This window comes from Macaca thibetana, chromosome 3, assembly GCF_024542745.1.
Source record: "Macaca thibetana thibetana isolate TM-01 chromosome 3, ASM2454274v1, whole genome shotgun sequence".
Lineage (NCBI taxonomy): Eukaryota > Metazoa > Chordata > Mammalia > Primates > Cercopithecidae > Macaca > Macaca thibetana.
Genome location: NC_065580.1, coordinates 24012195 through 24036335, shown reverse-complemented (window position 1 = coordinate 24036335; position 24141 = coordinate 24012195). Strand labels below are relative to the sequence as shown.

At 39.3% G+C, this 24141-nt stretch overlaps 2 protein-coding genes across 15 annotated transcripts in view; one reads left to right on the top strand and one right to left on the bottom strand.

Moving 5' to 3' along the window:
* The window catches only part of CALD1 (caldesmon 1), a 238412-nt gene extending 218483 nt beyond the window's left edge, over window positions 1–19929 (top strand). For 5 of the 10 annotated variants that reach the window (XM_050782380.1, XM_050782386.1, XM_050782379.1 and 2 more), the window contains 6 exons: window positions 5876–5919; window positions 6016–6097; window positions 9242–9379; window positions 9802–9897; window positions 12105–12219; window positions 14581–14663. In XM_050782380.1, coding sequence (XP_050638337.1) covers window positions 5876–5919; window positions 6016–6097; window positions 9242–9379; window positions 9802–9897; window positions 12105–12203 — 459 coding nt within the window. In that variant the 3' untranslated portion in view covers window positions 12204–12219; window positions 14581–14663. Of the gene's footprint in view, window positions 1–5875; window positions 5920–6015; window positions 6098–9241; window positions 9380–9801; window positions 9898–12104; window positions 12220–14580; window positions 14664–17617 lie in introns of those variants that run through there. The other 5 variants (XM_050782387.1, XM_050782383.1, XM_050782388.1 and 2 more) reach the window with 3 other exon arrangements.
* LOC126949689 (uncharacterized) overlaps window positions 1–24141 on the bottom strand; it is a 101982-nt gene that overhangs the window by 71002 nt on the left and 6839 nt on the right. The window contains exon 3 of one of the 5 annotated variants that reach the window (XM_050782421.1): window positions 2855–3410. The exons of 3 other annotated variants lie outside the window; for them this stretch is intronic. The gene's annotated coding sequence lies outside the window, so the exon portion shown is untranslated. Of the gene's footprint in view, window positions 1–2854; window positions 3411–14674; window positions 16394–24141 lie in introns of those variants that run through there. One more of the 5 variants, XM_050782420.1, reaches the window with a different exon arrangement.

Sequence of the window (24141 nt, the reverse complement as noted above, 5' to 3'; positions counted from 1 at the left end):
TGATCTGCCCACCTTGGCCTCCCAAAGTGCTTGGATTACAGGTGTGAGCCACCGTGCCCAGCTTACTTAATCTTTATGATGGTCTGGGTCCCAGTCATATTTCTGATACCTCCCAAATTATTTGTACTCAAACCCTTGTCTCAAGATCTGCTTCAGGGAAAATTGAAACTCAGCCACAGAGGAATTATACATTTAATATCTGATTATTTATGAAATATTTAATGCATGCTATGTCCTATGAGGGAAAGAACAAAGCAAGGTGGCTGCCCTGATGGCACTAATGACTGCCTCAAAGAAACAATTCAAGAAGTACTAAGGTGACCAAATGCTGATCTCAGAGCAGAGCAAAATGAGTAGAGAAAGGCCTTGTGGAGTAGGCAAGCTTTATTTATAAACACTGAAATTTGAATTTTATGTAATTTTATTGTGATTTTCTAATGTCATGAAATACTCTTCTTCTTTTGATTTTTTTTTAACCATTTAACAATGTGAAAACCATTCTCAAGGCCAGGTGCGGTGGCTCACACCTGTAATCCCAGCATGTTGGGAGTCCGAGGCAGGTGTATCACCTGAGGTCAGGAGTTTGAAACCAGCCTGGTCAACATGGAGAAACCCCATCTCTACTAAAAATACAAAATTAGCTAGGCGAAGTGGCAGGTGCCTATAATTCCAGCTACTCAGGAGGCTGAGACAGGAGAATCACTTGAATCTGGGAGGCGGAGGTTGCAGTGACTGAGATTGCACCACTGCACTCCAGTCTGGGCGACAGAGCGAGACTCCATCTCAAAAAAAAAAAAAAAAAAAAAAAAAAAATTTCAAGTTGGTGGCTGTGTGTGGAAAACACAGGCTGCACTTGGCCCACGGACAAATGGGCCATGGCTTGCAGACCCCCTGCTCTAGAAAACAAAACCTCCCTGGGCTCAGGCTATCTCTGTACAGCTCTCAGAGTTCAGCCCATTCCCAGTCTAGGTCTTCTGTTCCTGACTCAACAGTAGTCAAAGAAAACCATGCTCTCAACTGGGCAAGGTGGCTTACGCCTGTAATCCCAGCACTTCGGAAGGTCAAGGCAGGTGGATCACCTGAGGTCAGGAGTTTGAGACCAGCCTGACCAACATGAAGAAACCCCGTCTCTACTAAAAATACAAAATTAGCTGGGCACAGTGGCACATGCCTGTAATCCCAGCTACTTGAGAGACTGAGGCAGAAGACCTGCTTGAACCTGGGAGGCAGAGGTTGTGGTGAGCCGAGATCAGGCCATTGTACTCCAGCGTGGGCAACAAACGCAAAACTCCATCTCCAAAAACAAAAAAGAAGAAAGAAAAAGAAAACCATGCTCTCTCTTTCTACCTTCTTTAAAATCCCGCTTAAGCCTTCCTTGAACAGTCTTGGTAACATGAAGAAAATAGTAGTCATTTAGACTTCTAAATTCTACTGTGTTTTTTTTTTTTTTCAGGAGAAACTATAACCCACCCTTCCCACCTCTTTAATTATTTCCTCTCTACCAAATTTCTCAACTTACTTATTTCTCTGGTCTTTCCCTCAACCAAATGCTGACTTCCTATTTCATCTAGTGCCCCCAGGAAGCCATTTATCTACTCCCTCTGGTGGAGAGGCATTTGTCTGCAGTTGATTAAAGTAGATGTATAAAAAACGTCCAGAATATTTTAAATTTCTACATAAGAGAGACAAATATTCAGGGGCAGACAGTGTATGCTTCCCTCCATATATGTGCCTTGAAGAACCTGCTGTGACTCTGATTTTCAAGCTCAATTTCATATTCTACAACTTAATTGGGATAGCTATTAATGCCCTTGGCCCTGCAGCTTTTATAAGTGGTTACAAGTTAGCATTGTAGAATACCAACAGGAGGAAAAATATTTGCTATTTGACATCAAAATACTGTCAACTAGTATTTTTTTAAAAAATATCTCATGATTTCTATTCCTTGTTTGGGAAAGTCTGTACCTGGTTTTTCATCATTAAATTATGTTAGCAGTGAGTGATTTTCATATGTAATGAATAGATTTTAAGTAAATTCAATTCAAAGATTTTTTTATTTCTATTGCCTTCATTGGTTGGGGGTAGGGTGTGGAGTAATGAGAGCACCAATTTTCTAAAACAAATAGTGTGCTTTTATTCGAGTTTTATCGAGACAATACTGCCACCTCTTGGTCTTCAGAAGAACCAATTTCCCTCATTAAACTCCTTAAACAGAACATTTAATATACAAATTCAGTACAAATTGTTAAATTACATAGAGCCACTAAGTTAGGATATTTTCTAACAGGAGCGCATCAGTAAACCAACAGTGCATCCTGACAAAATGTGTGGAATGCGATGATGAAGTCAAGCTATGTTAGCTATGATAGAAGCAAAAGGAGGAGTAGGAATCTGAGAACCTCCGTGATTTGAATAAATGCCAGGGCTAAGGTTAGAAAGATGATCCCTGAGTCATAAAGATGCTGCAGGTGGGACAAAGAACAATTCTCACCTCCGCTATCCCCTTCTGCGGTGCCTCTGTCCTCCCACCACACTGAATTTTTCTTTATCCTTCAGTCTCACCACGCTGCGTGCCTTATGGCTCTCCAAATCTTTGTACATGTGCTTGCTTTGCCAGACATGCCCTTTCCTGGCTAAGCCATGCACTTCCTTCCTCACTTTCATAAACTCATTTCTGAAACTGTGTAAACCAGAAACTACTAATCTCAGCTCAAATATCAACACTACTGAAAAGCCTTCTCCAACTCCCCCAGATAGTTACTTCTCTTATACACACAGCATTTTTTTCTTTAATATTGTACCTGCTGTTAATTTTTAAATATTTTATTTTATATACTGTATTAGTCTTCCCTACTAAATTCTGTGTTCCTTAAAGAATAAGACCTTGTCAGCCGGGCACAGTGGTTCACGCCTGTAATCCCAGCACTTTGGGAGGCCTAGGTGGGCAGATCACGAGGTGAAGAGATCGAGACCATCCTGGCCAACATGGTGACCAAAAATTAGCTGGGCGTGGTAGCACGCATCTGTAGTCCCAGCTACTCGAGGCTGAGGCAGAAGAATCACTTGAACCCAGGAGGCAGAGGTTGCAATGAGCCGAGATTCTACCACTGCACTCCAGCCTGGCAACAGAGTGAGACTCTGTCTCAAAAAAGAAAAAGAATAAGACCTTGTCTATCTTAGTTTACTCAGGTTGCCATAACAAAATACCATAGACTGGATGTATTAAACAATAGAAATGTATCTCTCACAGTCCTGGAGGCTGGAAGTCCAAGATCAAGGTGCGAGCAGATTCAGTTTCTGATGAGAGCCCTCTTCATGGCTTGCAGATGGCTGCCTTCTGACTGTGTCTTCACATGGTGGAAGGAGAGCGGGTGCACTCTCTAGTGTCTCTTCTTGTAGTGATAATAATCCTGTAGGATCAGAGTTCCACTGCTGTGATCTCATTTAACCTTAATTACTTCCTTAGAGGCCCCATTTCCAAGTACAATCACATCGGGGGTTAGGGCCTCAACACATGCTTTTTAGGGGGACACAATTTGATCAATAGCACTATTCTATTTATTAGTATTCAATTTTATATAGAAGGTACTCAATATATAATATATTGGCTAATTGGCTGACAGGCTGTCAGGGATAAAAATAGGATAGGTGGGTGGGTGGGTGGGTGGATGGATGGATGGATGGATGGATGGATGGATGGATGGATGGATGGATGGAGAGACAGATGGACGGATGGGTAATATTTATTAAAAGTGCCAGTGCATTGCATGGTTCTAAACTATTTCACCTTACTCACCTTGGAATTTTTTCTACAGAAATATAATTCTAAGTTTATAATTAAAATCAGAAAAATAAGATTACTTTATAGATTTTTTTATATATCCCATAAACTCAGCACTACTTATAGTACTTTTTTGCATAAAGGTTTTTAAGTAAGAGTTTGCTTTTGTCTTTGTAGGAAATCATCAGAAAGAATGAAATGCTCTTACTAATATCTATAAAAGTGCTATTCAACTGATATTAGAGAGGAAGCATGTTTTCAAAAGAAAAACTCTGTGATACTTATTAATTGCTCATGAATCCCAGACCAGTCTGGGTCAGAAAGAACCCCTCACATCTTGGAAAATTGTGTGTATCCCCTCAAAATTCATATGTTGAAATCCTAACCTTCAATAAGATGGTATTAGGAGGTGGGACTTTTGGAAAACAATTAGGTCATGAGGGTGGAGGCCCCCTTAATGGGATTAGTGCCCTTTTAAGAAGAGACACAGAACCTTACTTGCTCCCTTTCTATTCTGTGCTATATGAGGACACAGCAGGAAGGTGGCCATCTGCAAACCATGAAGAGAGCTCTCAGCAGACCCCAACCATGCTGGCAACCTAATCTTAGACTTCCCAGTCTTCGGAACTGTGAGAAATGCTTGTTGTTTTAAATCATCCAGTCTGTGGTAATTTCTCATATTAACCGAGACTCACTGAGACAAGGGGCCACTCAAACATACTAGCCTAGGGCAATTATAATCTAGTAGATTTCTTGACTGTCCTGAACAGGGAACAAAATGAAACTTTTCAGCGTGCCTGTGCTTTGGCACATGCAGTCATAAGCAAAGAAGGTATTTGCTCATGGTATTGATAAGTCATGGGTGGCAGAGGATATTTCTAGTCTGGAGTTGGCTGTGGCATGGATTCAACAAATATTTGCTTATGGCCACCATCTAAATTTAAGTGATACAGTTTCTGTAAAATATAATGTTTGATTTAGCAGCTTCGGTTGTAGCAAAAAGTTCCTAGCTTTAAAAAAAAAAAAAAAAAAAAATAATTCATCAAAGACTACTGAACTGCTGATTTTTTCTATGTCCACCCCTGTTTCTCTGGGCTTGTTTCCTAATTTCACACTTGGGTTAAGAGGGGCTTTGTGGGAAGCCTCAGCCATTACAGATGAGCTGTGCCCCATCCTCATTCTACCTGCATCCCATCTTTTACGTTCCACGGCTAATGAAGTTCAACAATAGGCTTGATCATTGACCCTTGTCAAGGTAGGAAATCAGGTTAAGCAATAAGGGACTAGTTCACATTTTCTAGTTATTCAATCCTGTTACATACCAAATACATAGTTAAAACATTGTGGGAAAATTTTGTTAACTCAAATAGCATGGTATGTCTCTAATAAATACATCCTAAAGGGTAACAGTGTGTATTTTTGAAAAAATTATTTAAGTTTGTTGTTGTTTTGTTTGTTTTGAGACAGATGCTCATTCTGTCACCCAGGCTGGAGTGCAGTGGCACAGTCTTGGCTAACTGCAATCTCTCCCTCCCAGGTTCAAGCAATTCTCCCATCTCAGCCTCTCAAGTAGCTGGGGCTACAGGCACATGCCACCACATCCAGTTAATTTTTGTATTTTTTAGTAGAGATAGGGTTTCCCCTTGTTGACCAGGCTGGTCTTGAACTCCTGACCTCAAGTGTTATTTGCCTGCCTTGATCTCTCAAAGTGCTAGGATTATAGGTGTGAGCCTCAGTGCCCAACCAATTATGTTAGTCTTAAAATTCAATTATTTTGCCACTGATTTATATGGTTTTAGAGGCATTTTTTATTCCATTTCTGTCTGGTCTTTATTTTGCCTTGAAAACTTGATATTTTTTTTTACACATTTTCTCTATCCTGTATCAATCCTACCTTCATTCCCCCAAATCTCACTACCAAATACCTTATATGTAGTTTTGCTTTCTAGCAGATCTATGCACAGTAACTCAAATACCCTTATATGCTCTTTGGTGTTTATTTAACAGGTTCAGGGATGATATTGGCCTGGGCTGAGAAACACTGCTTATAAGCTTGAAATATTAATTGGGTTTATTTTCTTTTGCAATTCCTAGATAGAAGAGCGAGCAGAATTTTTGAATAAGTCTGTGCAGAAAAGGTAAATATGGTTGATGGTTCAGTTGAACTAATCAGCTAGCATATGTATGGGAAGATTCTCTCTCATATTTTTATATGTATGTGTTTACTTTTTTAGCAGTGGTGTCAAATCGACCCATCAAGCAGCAGTAGTCTCCAAGATTGACAGCAGACTGGAGCAGTATACCAGTGCAATTGAGGTGAGAATTGTCCTCAGTGTTATGATCCCGCTGAACAGAAATAGATTCTCACTACACAAAAGATCATAAAAACACTTAGGACAATAATCAAGTCCAATAGCCCTAGGAGTGTTAGAATTTTTTTTTTTTTTTTTTTTTTTTTTTTTTTTTTTGAGATGGAATCTCACTCTGATGCCCAGGCTGGAGTGCAGTGGCAAACTTGGCTCATGGCAACCTCCGCCTCCCAGGGTCAAGCAATTCTTCTGCCTCAACCTCCCAAGTAGCTGGGATTACAGGGGCCCACCACCACACTTGGCTAATTTTTGTATTTTTAGTAGAGACAGAGTTTTACCCTGTTGGCCAGGCTGGTCTCAAACTCCTGACCTCAAGTGATCCGCCCGCCTTGGCGTCCCAAAGCCGAATGTGAGCCATCACACCCGGTCCTCGATAGTGTTAGATTTATTACACTTTGAAATTCTAAGTTCTAAGAAATACAGTAATAAAGATAAATTTTAGAGGAGTTTTAAATAAATTACTTTCTACTTTCAGCCTGAATATTGTTTAATGAAAACGTCCCAAAGCCGAATGATTTATTACACTTTGAAATTCTAAGTTCTAAGAAATATGGTAATAAAGATAAATTTTAGAAGAGTTTTAAATAAATTACTTTCTACTTTCAGCCTGAATATTGTTTAATGAAAACGGTTTTTTTTAAACAAATGGGTTTATTGGTATTTTTTTTATATATATATATATATATATGTATATATATATGTTCTTTTTTGTTTTTGTTTTTGTTTTTTGAGGCGGAGTTTTACTCTTTTTGCCCAGGCTGGAGTACAATGGCGCCATCTTGGCTCACTGCAACCTCCACCTCCCGGATTCAAGCGATTCTCCTGCCTCAGGCTCCTGAGTAGCTGTCATTATAGGTGCCCATGACCACGCGCAGCTAATTTTTGTTTGTTTGTATTTTTAGTAGAGACAGAGTTTTGCCATATTGGCCAGGCTGGTCTCAAACTCCTGACCTCAGGTGATATGCCCTCCTCAGCCTCCCAAAATGATGGGGTTACAGGCATGAGCCACCGTGCCCGGCCAGTATTTAATTATATTTTTTATACATTCACATGTATATTTTCAATATCCCTAATTCCTTATAAAATATGTTCCCATATGGGGTTTGAATAGGTCTCTCACAATCTTACTTAATCCTCTGTTTATAAAAACCTTTTATTATCAAATAAAAATAGTATAATGTAATATAAAGATGATAGCCAACCCAAGTTTAATCATCATCAATTTCAAACTGATTGTTTTATATTTGAAGGACACAGTTTTATGTGTCTATCTACTCCACCTTTTTTCCCCCACCCAACTGACCTGGGGGTTTTATTCTATTTGGAAATGTGTATTTCCCAATACCAAAGCGCCAAGAAGGAAGGTGTCATTGATCAAGATGTGATCCTGCTTTTTTCTCCTTTGTGTAGACTTTAGTCAATGGTTTTAGCCTCTTGCACATCAGAGCACCTGCTATGAAGTAATTGGATCAGTTTGATTTTATTTTTTCTTCTTCTTTATATTGTAGAGTGGAGATACACATATAATAGTTTACAGATGATATGAGGGAATAAGAAAGAGAGGCATCCGATGATTTATCAAAGGAATAGTCAAGTCCTAACACTAAAGATGTGATTTACAAGACTAAATGTCCACTAAAATATAAAACAGATTGCAGATCTTTATTTTCTGTGATTGAGTTGGTCATAGCACTAATAGGTGTAATGAAAACAAGACTGGAGCTTTAAACTTTGCATAGTCCAGTGAGATCATTCTTTATGCCATGGCCCCTCATAATGGTACCACTCATCCTGGCTGTGCCTTCTTGAACATAGGCACAGGCCACAGGGCAGGACTGGAGGAGAAACTCGAGCCATTTGGGGTATGGCCTTCATTACTGCTGGCAGAGTGTCTTGAATACACTTCTTTCTTACTTACATTCATTCTTTCCTCCTTCTAATATATTTCCCATGCAGGGGTATCTCTTTCAGAACTTTCCTGCCTCAGGAGTTTTGCACATGCTGTTACCTCTGCATGGAATGGAGTTTGCTGCTCCTGTTTACTTCGCCACTTTCAAGTCTTCTGTCAGATCTGGTTTAAAATGTCACTTCCTCAGAGTAACCTTCTTTGCACCCCCAAACTAAGTACTGCCCCCTGATTGTGTGCCATGCTTTATGGCACATCATTATTTTTCATAGCACTTGGCACAATGTGAAATAAATACTTGTATAACTAGTTACTATCTTTCCTTTCTATTAAAATATAAGCCCACTGCAGCTGTCTTCTTGTTTTCTGTTTGTTTGTTGGTTGGTTTTTGTATTTTATTGATTTATTTATTTATTTTGACACGGAGTTTCGCTCTTGTTGCCCAAGCTGGAGTGCAATGGTGCGATCTCGGCTCACTGCAACCTCTGCATTCCAGGTTCAAGCGATTCTCCTGCCTCAGCCTCCCAACTGTCTTGTTTTGAGCACCATTGTATCCCCAGAGCCTAGCAAAGTGCCCTTCATACAGTAGGCATTTAAGAAGTATTGTTGAGGCCAGGTGTGGTGACTCATGCCTGTAGTCACAGTACTTTGGGAGGCCAAGGCAGGAGGATCCCTTGAGCCCAGGAATTCGAAACCAGCGTGGGCAACATAGGGACTATGCCTGGCTAATTTTTTCATTTTTTTCTCTACAAAATAGAGGCCTATGGTTCCAGCTACTCGGGAAGCTGAAGTGGGAGGATCACTTGAGCCCTGGAGGTTGTGACTGTAGTGAGCCTTGATTGTGCCACTGCACTCCAGCCTGGGTGACAGAGCAAGACCCTGTCTCAAAAAAAAAAAAAGTATCTGTTGAAGAAACAAAGTAGAATATCAATTTCACAATAAATGGTGTCCAAAAAAAGCATATTTCATTTTTGAAAGATCCTCTGATCTAGCTGTGATGGTTTATTTTGAGGGACATATGTCATCAGGATAAAGTTTTACAACACAAATTATCACTCTCATTTTTGGTGAAGGTGTTTACACAACGAATTTTTAAGATGATAATGTTGAGGAAGACAAACTCCCTGTAATTTTATGAGAACAAACTTCCCAGCACCAATCCTAAAAATAACTCACAAATTTCAGGGAACAAAAAGCTCAAAACCTACAAAGCCGGCAGCCTCGGATCTTCCTGTTCCTGCTGAAGGTGTGCGCAATATCAAGAGTATGTGGGAGAAAGGGAATGTGTTTTCATCCCCCACTGCAGCAGGCACACCAAATAAGGTAAGCGTCTGATTTTTGTCTTTTAAGTGTAGAGGGGCACATGTTTTTTGCATGTTGATTGTGATTTGGGAATCACACTAGTAAATAATAAAAGCAGCGAAGAAGGTGCAATTTGTATTTTGTTTTGCAATGACCACAAAAGCAAGCTCAGAGAGAGTGTGTTCCTGAGGTTGCATGATGTACTAAGCCTCGGCCATCGTACTCCAAATAAAGTGCCTGAGCTGAAACGTCCACCCTTGAAGTTGGAGTGGGGCGAGTTACAAGGGAAAGAAAACCAGATGACATATTCTGTAAATATCAAGTGTTAAGGTTTATGGTTATGTGAAATTATACTTACTGATATTTTGAATTTGCTTTGAAAATTCCTTCCCAGGTAAAGTTTACTTCATTCTCTAATATTTTGGATGATTGTCCCTTTGTAGGAAACTGCTGGCTTGAAGGTAGGGGTTTCTAGCCGCATCAATGAATGGCTAACTAAAACCCCAGATGGAAACAAGTCACCTGCTCCCAAACCTTCTGTAAGTACCTTCAGGTTTTTCTGAGTTTCTTTGATCTCCCAGCTTCTATCAGCGGAAGAAAACAAGCAGTTGTTCTGTTTACCTAGGAATGGCAGTGCTCCTGTTCTTTGCTTTCCCGGATGAATAACAAACGGGAAAGTGTTCAGATTTACAGCTCTTCTAAGAAGCTGCATCGCAGTTACTTAGAGGGTAAAATGGAACCAAATAATCACCTCTACACCCTAACTGAGAGAAGGAATCAGCTAGAATATTGAGGCAGTTCGAATTTAGACCCTTTACTCGTCTATTTGTTTAGCTTCTATTCTATAGATTCTAGATAGAAGTTTGAAAATGAAAGGTCAAATCATTTTGGATAGTTGTTTGTCAAGAGCACCCCTAAACTTATTCCCAAAAGAATACGTATGTTGCCTATTGGGAACCCATATGTTTCAATTTCCCTAGTTTTTATAACTTGGCACAAAAATGCAGTTATTGGGTAGTTGTTGAAATAATTGGTCTAATTGTGTTGTCAACACCTCCTCAGGAAAGTCATAAAACTGGAAACTAGAAAAACTGGTTATGAATGATGTTTTTGAGAATTTAAAATTTTCTTAATTTATTAAGTGCAGCTATCTTACTAAAGATACATTTCTTTTCACCTTTTTCGTTGAATGTATATGACAATTGCCTGGCATTTGTCATTATAATAAGAAAAAGTATCAAGCTCCCCACTGTATATTGCTGAGCTTTCGCTGTTAAGTTGGTTTTATAGCTTCGTTGGTGCTCAAGGGAGCTGAGAGTCCACTGTCATAATCCTACATTCTAGAGGAAGAAGAAAAACTTTCCAATCCTAGGCCTCTGTGCATTTAATTGCATCCATTGGCTCCATGCCATTTAATTGCATTTGTTGGCTCCATATATAATATCCAAAGTCACTGACTTTTGTCACTTTCCAATTTAAAAAGGAAGAAATGGAAATGTTTGCAAATCCTTCTTGGACACAACTCTTTGAACCATTTAATTAATATATACCCCGAGATTCTTTGCATAAAGGCTCACAGGAGGTATAAACTAATGTCAACCCAATTTACAATTAGAAAATCTTCACACACTGAAAAAAGCAACTTTTCCTCCCCTTCTCAATAGGTACAAGAATGGGGGTTTATAAAAGGATACAGTTGAGGCAAGAGCCTAGACCCAAAAGTTATGTGCTCTTTAGTGCCTCAAGTTTTCCAAGCATCTCTGGTAACATAAGGAGTAGAAATTATTTTCAAAAACAAAATGAAGCCATGGCAGTGTATATAAGTTTTGTGGTTCCATACCAGTGATTATTAACCCTTTTTGAATTATGAACCCCTTTAAAACCTAATGAAATTTAAGGACCCTCTGCCCCAAATATACATATAAAAACCAAGGCAGTCAATGGACCTACTGAAGAACTCTCAAGATAGTAAGTAAGGAGAGAAAGATCTATGTTTCCCTCTTTGATAAGTATGGAATATTTGGAGGAGATGCTAATTTTTGCACATTTATGATATTTGCAATCTTTCATTTTTGTAGCAGATTAGACTCAAAACATTGATCCAGAACTTGCCCCCTATTCTTTTATCGGCACTTGAACTTGTAAACTTAAAAGTTTACCATCATCTGTATGACATCCTAATGAGGTTAAAAATATAAAATTCAGTTATTATTATGATAGGTATAACTGTATCCAGGTTTCCACAACAAAACAAAACAAAACATACACCATGTTCTGGGGTTACTGACAGCCTCCTAAAAAAAAAAAAAAGTATTGCAGAGAAATTACAAAATTATTGCCTGCTTTACCTACTTATTAGTATGTGACTTGCTAGATCACCCCCTAGAGGGTGGAGAAGAAAAGGAAAGAAGAACATGGCAGTTAGCATAGATTTTAGTGACATCCTTCTTCCCATTAGATTTTGGAGACTGGCATGGCTTCCCGAATGAAAACCAGATGGAAGAAAGTTCTATGAAATCAATGTTGTAAATACACCAGATTGCTACTGGGATGTCCCTTGCTATTTATGGGTAGAATTTATAAGATTTCAGTGTAACTTTGTAACTGCAATTCAATTCTGAGTATGTCTGTTTTAGCTGGTTTGTCTATTCTTTGTGTCTAAACTACATGTTACACAGCAATTAAAAAGCTAATTTGTCTTTCTTTTTGTTTAAAAAAAAAAAAAAACCAACAATGTCTTTCTCAGCTGATCTTCTGTTCCTCACTTTTTGGTCTCTGGTTGATTGGAAACCTGCTTCTCCTGCCTTCATTTCTCCCTCTTCTTCCGGAGTGGGTCTTTCTCTAAAATGTAGTCTGGTCAGGTAATTCCATTTATATTTCCCCTTTAAAATGCCAACTTATAACTCGGATGTTAATATTTTCTTAAAAGGACTCTTTAAACTCTTTAAGTGATCTTGAAAGATTCATCGGCAGGATTTATGGGAAGTGCAATCCATTTTCTTAGGTAGGAGAACATGCATGAGAAGGAAAAATATTTGTCTCATGTGAGTCAAATAAACAAAGCAATAATAGCTGCTTTCCAGAGCTTCCCTCAGCATGTTCCTAATTATAGTTTCCAAAATTTTAAAACAGTCTTCCAGACAGTTTGGCAACTTCCACCTATGCTGGCAAATGTAGTGGAATTCTACAAAAATAATCTGATTTGTTGCTTAATGGCTCCAAGTTAAATAGGTGTAACTCTCTAATAGAATATCAGGAATTCATGCCACAGAGGAAATCCAGAAACTCAGTAAGGTTTAGGCAAATCTGAAATGCTTCACATGGTATCATTTAACTATGCATTTTCGGTATTACAATCTCAATACTATCTATCAGAAATATGTCCATTTAGATCAGTGTCCATGGGTAAATGCAATTGCTGTTAGCTTTGCCTTCCTCCTGAGAAAAGGGTTTGCCAAAATAAGCATTACTATTTCAGTAAAACACATTTATTTTCTACACACTACCTTTTGCCAAGTACTAACATAAGCAAATGCTGGGAGAAAAGTAAATTGAAACAGAAATTTGGTTCCTTATCCAAATGAAATTAATTATGAGGTAGTAAATAAAGACTCTAAGCTATATAACTGTTATCGATCATATTTTAGTGTTTCCATCCCAAGATTTCCACATGTTCTTACACATGTCATCAACTGTCATCTTCTCGCATGGGTTCAATTTGTGATGAATGTTTATATTTGCGGGGTTCTACTGATCCACTTCTGAATTACCCAGTTGCCCCTCAGGAGACACAAAATGATATAGGGTGAGGGAGGTGCTGCTAGAAAAGGGACTTTGTGGCCAGGCACAGTGGCTCACGCCTACAATCCTAGCACTTTCAGAGGCTGAGGCGGGCAGATCATGAGGTCACGAGATCGAGACCATCCTGGCTAACATGGTGAAACCCTGTCTCTACTAAAAATACAAACATTAGCTGAGCATGGTGGCTTGCGCCTGTAATCCCAGCTACTCAGGAGGCTGAGGCAGGAGAATTGCTTGAACCCAGGAGTCAGAGGTTGCAGTGAGCCAAGATCATGCCACTGCACTCCAGCCTCAGTGACAGAGCAAGACTCTGTCTCAAAAAACAAAAAGAAGAAAGAAAAGTGACTTTGTTTGGGCTACCCGGCAGCGGATCCCAAGATAGTGATTCCAGAGCAAGTTGTTTACATGGAGGTGAAGAAAACACTACAGGGTGTGAGGTTGGGAGAAGGCAGCCCGCAAAGAAGGTGTTATTAAGCAAGTCCCCACATGGGCTGTTAAACCTTAATCCCACGGAGGAAATCCTGGAAGCCACCAGATAACACATACTTCAGAGTTACCCAAGCTGAGGCGAGTGAGCCTGAGAAATAATATTGCACCAACATTCCCCAGCCAGCCATTGAGGACTGCTCCTGGAGATGTTATAATAACTCTCTGAACTTTCCAGCCTGCCTCCTGGGCAGGCAAAACAGGCATCTGTACCCAGAGAAAGTCCCTAGGCAGAGAAGTGCCATGTGGGCAGTTGGCAGTCAGGCTGGTGTGCACTAAAGTAGTAAGGGCTGGGGGAAAAGAGGTGAGTACTAATTGAGTTCATCTGTGAGTCAGGAAATGTTTATCAAACCCCAAATTAGTTATTTTTAAATAACCTATGATCTGTTCACTTGTAAGAGTGCAGAAATTTAAAATGAGGCTACATTATTTTAAACATGCTCCTGTTTCACTTTTACTGATCAATAAACAGTAAGTCCTTGGTAAAGGGCAAGGACCCAGAGGCTATAGTTCCAGCCCATTCTCATATCATAAGACATGTCACGGTCTATATAAAATCAAACAACAGCTAACCCCATCTCTAGTAAAAATACAAAAAAATTAGCCAGGCATGGTGGCACACACCTGTAATACCAGCTACTCAAGAGGCTGAGGCAGGAGAATCACTTGAAACCCAGTAGACGGAGGTTGCAGTGAGCCAAGATCACGCCACTGCACTCCAGCCTGGGCGACAGAGTGAGACTCTGTCTCAAAAAAAAAAAAAAAATAATCAAACAACAGCTGATGGTCCTTTCAATTCCATTTCAGATCACTGGGGTAAAGTGTATTAAGCAACAAATTGATTCAAATAAACAATAGATGTGGCCATTTATTTAGAGCTGGCTGGAAAATATAAATGGCCACCTATCGATGTTTTTCTGCTTTCTCTTTATCAGGACTTGAGACCAGGAGATGTATCCAGCAAGCGGAACCTCTGGGAAAAGCAATCTGTGGATAAGGTCACTTCCCCCACTAAGGTAATCCATTGGGAGGACTAATATTTCGGAGGTTTGTTTTCCTGATGTATGCTGTAGTATAATGTCCTGGAGTCAGATGAGAAATATCGCTGACCTACCGATCTTTGCCTGCACACTCATCAGCGTCTAAAAGACCAGTACATAACACAGTGAAAGGAAAAGTGCATTGCAAGTTTGTCAGTCATACAACATCAACAGCCCAAATCCATGGAATGGTTCTCAGTAAGACATTCTCAATACATCACAGTGGTAGGAACGTTGGCAGCAGAAGCCTGTATGGGATACTATGGTCTACGTTTCCTTACAACGTCCCAGCTTGGTGCCACAGTCATTTAAAGATCACTTGGGGAAAACATCTGTCTCCCTGAGTGTTTCCAAAACTGCTTTCTGGAACCATTTTAGATTATATTGCCACTGCCAGCAGCCTAAGACTCAGGGTTGCTATGGCAAAAAAATTAAAATAATATTCAAGAGTAAGGCAACCATTTAATACCCTATGAAAATGAATGGCTAAGAATGACTGGGCTCCTCTTACTTTTAGTCTTCTGGTCAAAGGATATGGTCATTCTTCAGAAAGGAGGCTCTGAAGAACATCTAAATGATGCTCAGACTGCAAATGGGACCCTTTGTGGTACAATGAGCTCATTCAACTCCCAACTGTAGCCTTTCCCCATTTCAAGTAATAGACCTAGTCTTCTTCAATAAAAAGAAAATTAAAAAGGAAGAAACTGGAGACGGACAATAAGCAAGGTTAGAACAGGCTGCTTATGGGCTGATTTAAACAGAAGCACTTCTTAAGCAAACTCAGGACTAAAGAGCGCATCAAAGGCAGCAAGAGAATCACTACAATTCACTGCAGTGAGAGAATTACCTTCCCTTTCCTACTTTCTACATGTTCTTAGTTCTGGTGCAGCTACCTAAACATGTTACCCCACCTTCACTATTAGCTACGCATTGCGCTTTTATTCCATTGAAATTCACTAGCCTTTCTAAGTCATTGCTACACATATGAAAAGTACCTGCTGGTAATTATCACATTGCAAACCACTAGCGCTAAGTGAGCACCCCACTGTATGCTAGACAATCTTCTGCCTTCTTACCCTCCATTATTTCATTTGATCCTCCAGTCACCACGTGAGGTAAGTAGTGTATCATTCTCATTTTGCAGCTGAGAAAAATGAGGCACTGAAAGATGAAGTAACTTTCTCAAAGTCACACAGTGAATAAGTAGCATAGCCTGCATTGATACTCCAGCAGTCTGATCTAAGCCTGCATTTTAACCATTATACATGGTACTTTCTTTTAGGATGCTATTGAGGAGAAAATGTATAGTTGTCAATTCCTTCTATAATTTTCTCTTGGTGGCAGGGGAGAAAAGAACTTTTTTTTTGTTATTTTTTAAACAAAGAATGAACTTGTTGACCTAAGCCTTTATGACCACTCTAGCCTATTCTATTAGCGCATTGCAGGTTTGTCAGCCATGCGGTGTAAGTAGCACAAACCCATGGAAAGGTTCCCAGGAAGACATTCTCCATACACCACCGTGGGAGGAACGTTGACAGCAGAAGGTTCTCTTCTCAGACCTCTGAGAGGTATCTGACCTCTCAGAATGGCAGTCCCAGTGTTTATGAGTCCCAGAATGAGTCCCTGAAAAGGGGATGTCAGCTCGCTATAGACCATCGTCACCAGTATAATGAAGTATCTCTGGATAACATTCCTCCTAGCCAGAGCTCTGGAAAGTAGAACAAAGATGATGTGAAATGGTCAGACTCAGAGACCACCACTCACATACAAACATGAATGGTACTCCCTGGAGTTATGTAGCACTAGTTATGCAGGCAGTACAAGGTAGGAGGTGACAGTGTGAGTTTTCACATGCCACTAACCTCTTTCTACACTAGTAATAATATAACCACCAGACGCAGAACTGAGTTTATGAGGTAGCAGATTAGGTAGCTCTTTTGCTCCAAAATGTCAAACTCATTTCTTGTTACTCAGTCATTCCTTAGAAATGAATACAATGAACACCCTTGAAAATTTGAATTCACAACACTTTAAGATTTCTTAATAGCTTGGCAAAAAATTTTAGCAACTAGCTGAGGGGGAGAGAATGGTATAAGAATAGGACTACAGGTGAGATAAGTCTCGTGGGGTAGGGGTATAAGAATAGGAGGGAGAAAATAGAGATTGCTAGATTAAAAATGGGAGAAAACTAAAGATAAACATCCTCCTTCACCATCATACATTGATGTGGCCCTCACTGAGCTATTCAGTCGCTTGTGCCTGTTCTAGAATACACACTAGATTTTTGGCTCTTAATGGTAGAGTTTAAAAATGAAAAAAACAAAGCAACTTACCTGACTCTAAATGCTATGAGCAAGGCGAAAGGTTAAGATAGGAAAAGAGAACATAAAGGAGAAAGACAGGAAGAGGGAAGTGAAAAAAATCAGAAGGAAGGATAAAATAAAAGAAGATCCAGCCGGGCGCAGTGGCTCACAACTGTAATCCCAGCACTTTGGGAGGTTGAGGCAGGCAGATCACTAGAGGTCAGGAGTTCAAGATTAGCCTGGCCAACATATGGGAAACCTCGTCTTTACCAAAAATACAAAACTTAGCCAGGCATGGTGGTGCACGCCTGTAATCCCCAGCTACTCAGGAGGCTGAGATGGAAGAATTGCTTGAACCTGGGAGGCAGAGGTTGCAGTGAGCTGAGATCACACCACTGCACTCCAGCCTGGGTGACAGAGCAAGATTCTGTCTCAAAAAAATTAAAAAAGTAAAATAAAAGATCATATTTGAATGGAATGCCAGTAATAATCCTCCCTTTCATAAATATTTATTCCTGCCATACTTTTATTCCTTTTTCTTCTGACTCTAAAAACTGTCTGCCTGAAACACTGCAGGCTGTCAGTTTCACACTGCAAGCTGTCAATTTCAACTTCTCTTCTCTTGGCAGGTTTGAGACAGTTCAAGAAAGAACCCAAGCTCAAGACGCGGGACGAGCTCAGTTGTAGAGGGCAAATTTGCTCTGTTTTGTATTTATGTTGATTTACTAAATTGGGTTCATTTTCTTTTATTTTTCAATATCCCAATAAACCCATGTATATTATCACTATATTTAATAATCACAGTCTAGAGATGTTCATGGTAAAAGTACTGCCTTTGCACAGGAGCCTGTTTCTAAAGAAACCCATGCTGTGAAATAGAGACTTTTCTACTGATCATCGTAACTCTGTGTCTGAACAGTGATACCAACCACATCTGAAGTCAACAGAAGATCCAAGTTTAAAATTGCCTGCGGAATGTGTGCAGTATCTAGAAAAATGAACCGTAGTTTTTGTTTTTTTAAATACAGAAGTCATGTTGTTTCTGCACTTTATAATAAAGCATGGAAGAAATTATCTTAGTAGGCAATTGTAACACTTTTTGAAAGTAACCCATTTCAGATTTGAAATACTGCAGTAATGGTTGTCTTAAAAAAAAAAAAAAAAAAAAAAAAAGGAAATGTACTGTTAAGGTATTACTTTTTTTCATGCTGATGATTCATATCTAAATTACATTATTATGTTAGCTGACAGTGGTACTGATTTTTTAGGTTGGTTGTTTTGTGGATTTCTTTGGTAGTGATAGTAGCCTGAACCACATTTTAGATAACTCATGTATGTATGTATGTGCATACACATATACAAACACACTAATGGTAGAATGCTTTTTTATGTGCTAGACTATTATATTTAGTAGTATGTCATTGTAACTAGCCAATATCACAGCTTTTGAAAAATTAAAGAATCACAATATTATATTAATATTTCATATTTGCCAATAGAAACATGGCAGATAGGTATCAATATGTTTTCAATGCCTGATGACCTATAAGAAGAAAGTATTGAAAAGAAGAGAGATTAGAAGTGTCACAAGGAGTTGAAATTTTCTAAAAGACATAGTATTTAGTTTATAATTAAATGCATTCTTGAAGTCCAGTGTGAATTTTATTAATGTTATCATCTCGACCAAGCTCAAAGCCTACTTATTAGAAACAATGAAGTTCACAATAGGTCATAAGGTCTCTTCCTTTTCTAAAATTGAAAGACAAGAAATTTAGTGCCAATATTGTACAGACTGAAATTCCATGAGTCTCACAAAGACTACCTTTGGCTAAATGTCTGCAAACAGAGAAGTGAGCAAAATCCAGTGTTGAGGAGTCATGACAGTACTTTGATCTTTATATACTCTGAAACATTTCTTTAAATTAAACTTTTCTACATTTATTTGTCATTGGTACTTGTAGTAAGTTGACAATGTGGTGAAATTTCAAAATTATATGTAACTTCTACTAGTTTTACTTTCTCCCCCAAGTCTTTTTTAACTCATGATTTTTACACACACAATCCAGATCTTATTATAGCCTCTAAGTCTTTATTCTTCACAGTAGATAATGAAAGAGCCCTCCAGTGTCTTGGCAAAAATGTTCTGGTATAGCTGGATATGTACAGTGGAGTTATATAAACTCATACCTCAGTGGACTTAACCAAAATTGTGTTAGTCTCAATTCCTACCACACTGAGGAAGCCTCCCAAATAACTATTTTCTTATCTGCAGTATTCCTTCAGAAGAGCTAACCAGGGCAGGGCTGGCATGAGAAGTGACCCCTGCGTTACAAAGTCTATCTTCCTCAGAAGTTTGTAAAGAGCAGTTGAATATTCTAGCTTTAGCAAACCTAGGCCAAAGGAAGGAAAGCCATGAAGAATGCAGAAGTCAAACACTCATGACAGAGTAGGCACAAGTTTACAATAAGCTAAATCAGAATTTACAAATACAAATGTCCCAGGTAGCATTGACTCCCATCATTGGAGTGAAATGGATCAAAGTTTGAATTAAGGCCTATGGTGAGGTAACATTGCTTTGCTGTACTTTTGAACAAGAGCTTCTCCTGATCACTGTTATATATTTTTCTAGAAAATCTAAAGTTCAGAAGAGAATGTATCACTGCTGACTTTTATTCCAATATTTGGATGGAGTTAGGTTTTAGGGTAGAATTTTGTTCAGTTTGGATTTAATCTTTTGAAAAGTAAATTCCTTGTTTACTGGTTTGACTACAATTCTCTGTTATCTTTATGAGGTAAAACTGCAAGCTGACTAGCATGTTCTGTGAATCTGCCATTCCTAAAACTTTATAAACACTTCATATTTTTCACTGATAATTGATCGCTCCAATAAACATATATTGTGAAAATGCATCCACAATAAATGGAATTCCTTCCTGCAAAATGTCTTTGCCTCACTTATTTTTATGTACAATATTGATAGTGAGAGGTGTGTCTATTGTAATAAAGATTATGGCACAGTAAAACCTATATTTCAGGTTGAGTCTTGGTTTCACTCTTTAAAGAAGAAAAGCATTTTCATATTTTTAAATTATCTAACGAAATACAGAAAATTGGTCTTATGTTGACAACTGACCAAACATGTATGGAAAAGGTTGAAGAGGAATTTTGCAAATCCTTCCTAAAAGAAACTATCGTCCGGGCACAGTGGCTCACGCCTGTAATCCCAGCACTTTGGGAGGCAGGAGGATTGCTTGAGCCCGGGAGTTCAAGACCTGTAGGGTCCAGCCCCATTAGGTCAGTGGGTTTTTCTCCCCGTGTGTGGAGATGAGAGATTGTAGAAATAAAGACACAAGACAAAGAGAGAAAAAAAAAAAAGACAGCTGGGCCCGGGGGACCACTACCACCAAGACGCGGAGACGGGTAGTGGCCCCGAATGCCAGGCTGCACTGATATTTATCGGACACAAGACAAAGGGGCAGGGTAAGGAGTGTGAGCCATCTGCAATGATAGGTAAGGTCACGTGGGTCACGTGTCCACTGGACAGAGGGCCCTTCCCTGCCTGGTAGCCGAGGCAGAGAGAAAGAAAGGAGAGAGAGAGAGACAGCTTACGCCATTATTTCTGCATATCGGAGACTTTTAACTTTCACTAATTTGCTACTGTAATCTAAAAGGCAGAGCCAGGTGTACAGATTGGAACATGAAGGCAGACTAGGAGCGTGACCACTGAAGCACAGCATCACAGGGAGAGGGTGAGGCCTCCGGATAACTGCGGGCGGGCCTGACTGATGTCAGACCCTCCACAAGAGGTGGAGGAGTAGAGTCTTCTCTATTCTCCTCCAGGGAAAGGCAGACTCCCTTTCCCGGTCTGCTAAGTAGCGGATGTTTTTCCTTGACACTGACGCTACCACTAGACCACGGTCTGCTTGGCAACGGGCATCTCCCCAGACGCTGGCGTTACCGCTAGACCAAGGAGCCCTCTGGTGGCCCTGCCCGGGAATAACAGAAGGCTCGCACTCCTGTCTTCTGGTCACTTCTCACTATGTCTCCTCAACTCCTATCTCTGTATGTCCTGGTTTTTTCTAGGTTATAATTGTCGAGCAAGGATTATTCTAATATTGGAGTAAAGAGTAATTGCTACAAACTAATGATTAATGATATTCATAAAGAATCATATCTATTATCTATGTCTAATATAACTTCTTATTTTATATATTTTATTATACTGGAACAGCTCATGCCCTCGATCTCTTGCCTTGGCACCTGGGTTGCTTGCCACCCGCAAAGACCAGCCCAGGCAACATAGCAAGACCCCTTTCTGTACAAAATAATTTAAAAGCCAGGCATGGTGACATACACCTGTAGTCCCAGATACTTGGGAGCCTGAGGCAGGAGGATCACTTGAGCCCAGGAGGTCGAGGCCACAGTGAGCCCTGATAGCACCACTGTGCTCCAGCCTAGGTGACAAAGTAAGACCCTGTCTCAAAAAAAAGTAACTATCGATTGTCCCTCCATCCTCCTTCTCATTGCCAACGTTGTCACATACCAGCCCTCTGGCTCCTAAGATGGGCAGTACTGTTTTCTTAAAGGTAGTATCTCTTATATAGAAACACCCATTTAATATAAACCATTCATTTGTAGAATACTTACTACTTGCAAGGCACTGGTGATTACATGGGAATCCAAAGTTATTTTTTCATGGTAATTTTGCATATTTATGTAGCACTAATTGGTCTGAAATCTGAAGTTCTCATAAAGGTTTTAAACTGTGAGTTCGAAGCTCCTGAACAGTTCCCTCAACCCTGCCTACAAGATTGACACAATTAACTAAGTTACTATAAAAAAAATAGTATTTTTATTTCTGTGTCCTAACAAGAAGTGTGATAAGTATAGACAATAATATAGTTGTTATCAAAATCAATTTGCAAAATTAAGCAATGTAAAGAATACAATCTGTAATACCAATACCAAACTGGTAAGATTAGAGGTGAATGGAAATTAATTTTACAATATGTATATTCAGGATAAGAGCTTGAAAACATACTAGTGTCTTCTGTGATGTCAAAACAGGTCTGTATTAAAGGTTTTTTCCTACCTTTGCTTGTATGTATGCTCCAAGTGGAAGAATGGATAAGAAAAAAAGATCTCAATCCTAAATTTGTGTTCTTCCATTGGCATTAGCAGATAACTAACAAGGGCTTGATTTTAGTACAGTGTCTATTTATGTCAAGTCTATTAATTGTGTCCTAATATTCTATATCCTACTGATTTTTTCCTTATCTGTTACTGAGAAAGGAAAGTGAAAAAGCTCCCACTACGATTATGGATTTGTCTATCTCTCCTTGTAATTCTGTTAATTTTGCTTTCCATATTTTAAGGTTATTTTTAGGTGAGATATTCAATTCACTAGGAAGATATAATGATTCTAAATCTTTAGCTAAAGATCACTATGAAGTGACCATCTATTTGTGCAAAGACTTTTGCCTTAAAGTTATTTTTTTCTATTCTTAAAATTACTATGGTGGCTTTCTTTTGACTAGGGCTTGCATCATATTATTTTTTCCATCCCTTAAATTTCATTTATATCCTTTAGTCTTAGATACGTGTCTTTAACAATAATCACATGGTTTGGGTTTTAATCCAATCTGGTGATCTCTGAGTTTCAACAGGAATATTTAGTCCTTTCATATTTAATGTAATTACTGATATCTTTGTATTTAATAGTATCCTAGCTATGCGCCACCTGTACTATATGACTTTTTCTTTCTTGTTCATGCCGGGGCTGCTGCTGCCTCAGAGCATATGCTGATCTACAAGTGGCAGCTGAGAGGCTGAGCTAGATCTTTGGAAATACAATTGGGCTAGAGGAAAAGAAGTCAGAATCCGCTAACTGCCAAGAATGAGGGCTAGGTAAACTACTTCTAGCTTTGGTTGGGTCTTCAGAGAGCTGCCTCCTAAAACTAAGGTGAATTTAAAGTTATCTGGTCTTCACACAGGTTGCCACCTAGCTCCACTCTGTGGAACAATTCTAGTATTCTCGCAAGGAAATAAATGATCAATGGTAAAGATGAGAAAAGTTACAAAATACTGAGTAACAATTCAAGAATTTAAGAGATAAAGTATCACAAGGCTCTAGCACATAACTGTCAAAGAATTATGTAGTATATACTTGTCAACATTTAGAGGGAAGAGAGAATACATCAGCCTGGGGTAATCAAAGAAGAAAAATATTTGCCTGAACGTTTTTTATACCCCCAGAAGTGTACGCAGTACCACTACACATAACAGTGCTTGGTAAGCGATAAGATGATTTCACAAGCAACTCAGTTTATAAACTTTGCTAGATGTGCTGCTGTCAATTTCTGTTAAGTTTCTAGAGTTATAAGAGGTTAATTTTGTGACATTTTGTATTACTAAATTTATAGTTCATGTATCAACTCAGCCCTGAATCTCAGCTCCATAAAGAACACTGGCTTCTTACATCACCCTAATGCCAGTTGTTGTTGTTGTTGTTGTTTTGAGATGGAGCCTTGCTCTGTTGCCCAGGCTGGAGTGCAGTGACACCATCTCAGCTCCCTGCACTGCAACCTCCGCCTCCCAGGTTCAAGTGATTCTTCTGCCTCAGCCTCCTGAGTAGCTTGGACTACAGGTACGTGCCACCACACCCAGCTAAATTTCGTATTTTTAGTAGAGATGGGGTTTCACCATGTTGGCCAGGCTGGTCTTGAACTCCTGACCTCAAGTGATCTGCCCACCTCGGCTTCCCAAAGTGCTGGGATTACAGGCATGAGCCATCATACCTGGCCTCCAATGCAGATTTAATAGCAGAGTTTTGCCATGACATGCTCTTAGTAGTGATGGCTTTTACTATCTTGAAATAGGATTTTCAAAAAATGTTTCATTAAAATAGATTTTGGAAGGCCCAATGGGTCATTTCTACCTAGATAAGGAACCTTAATTCAATCTTCTCTTACTGAATATACCAAAAATTATGCAAAAGTACCACAATCCTACAGAACACACGATTAGTTTCTTAACCAGTTTTCAACCTTACCTAGCACTCTTTCATTCTAACATGCTTTTATTAGAATAATGAAATGCTATCTTGTATATGTCTAGTTCCTGCTGTATTAGTCAGGGTTCTCTAGAGGGACAC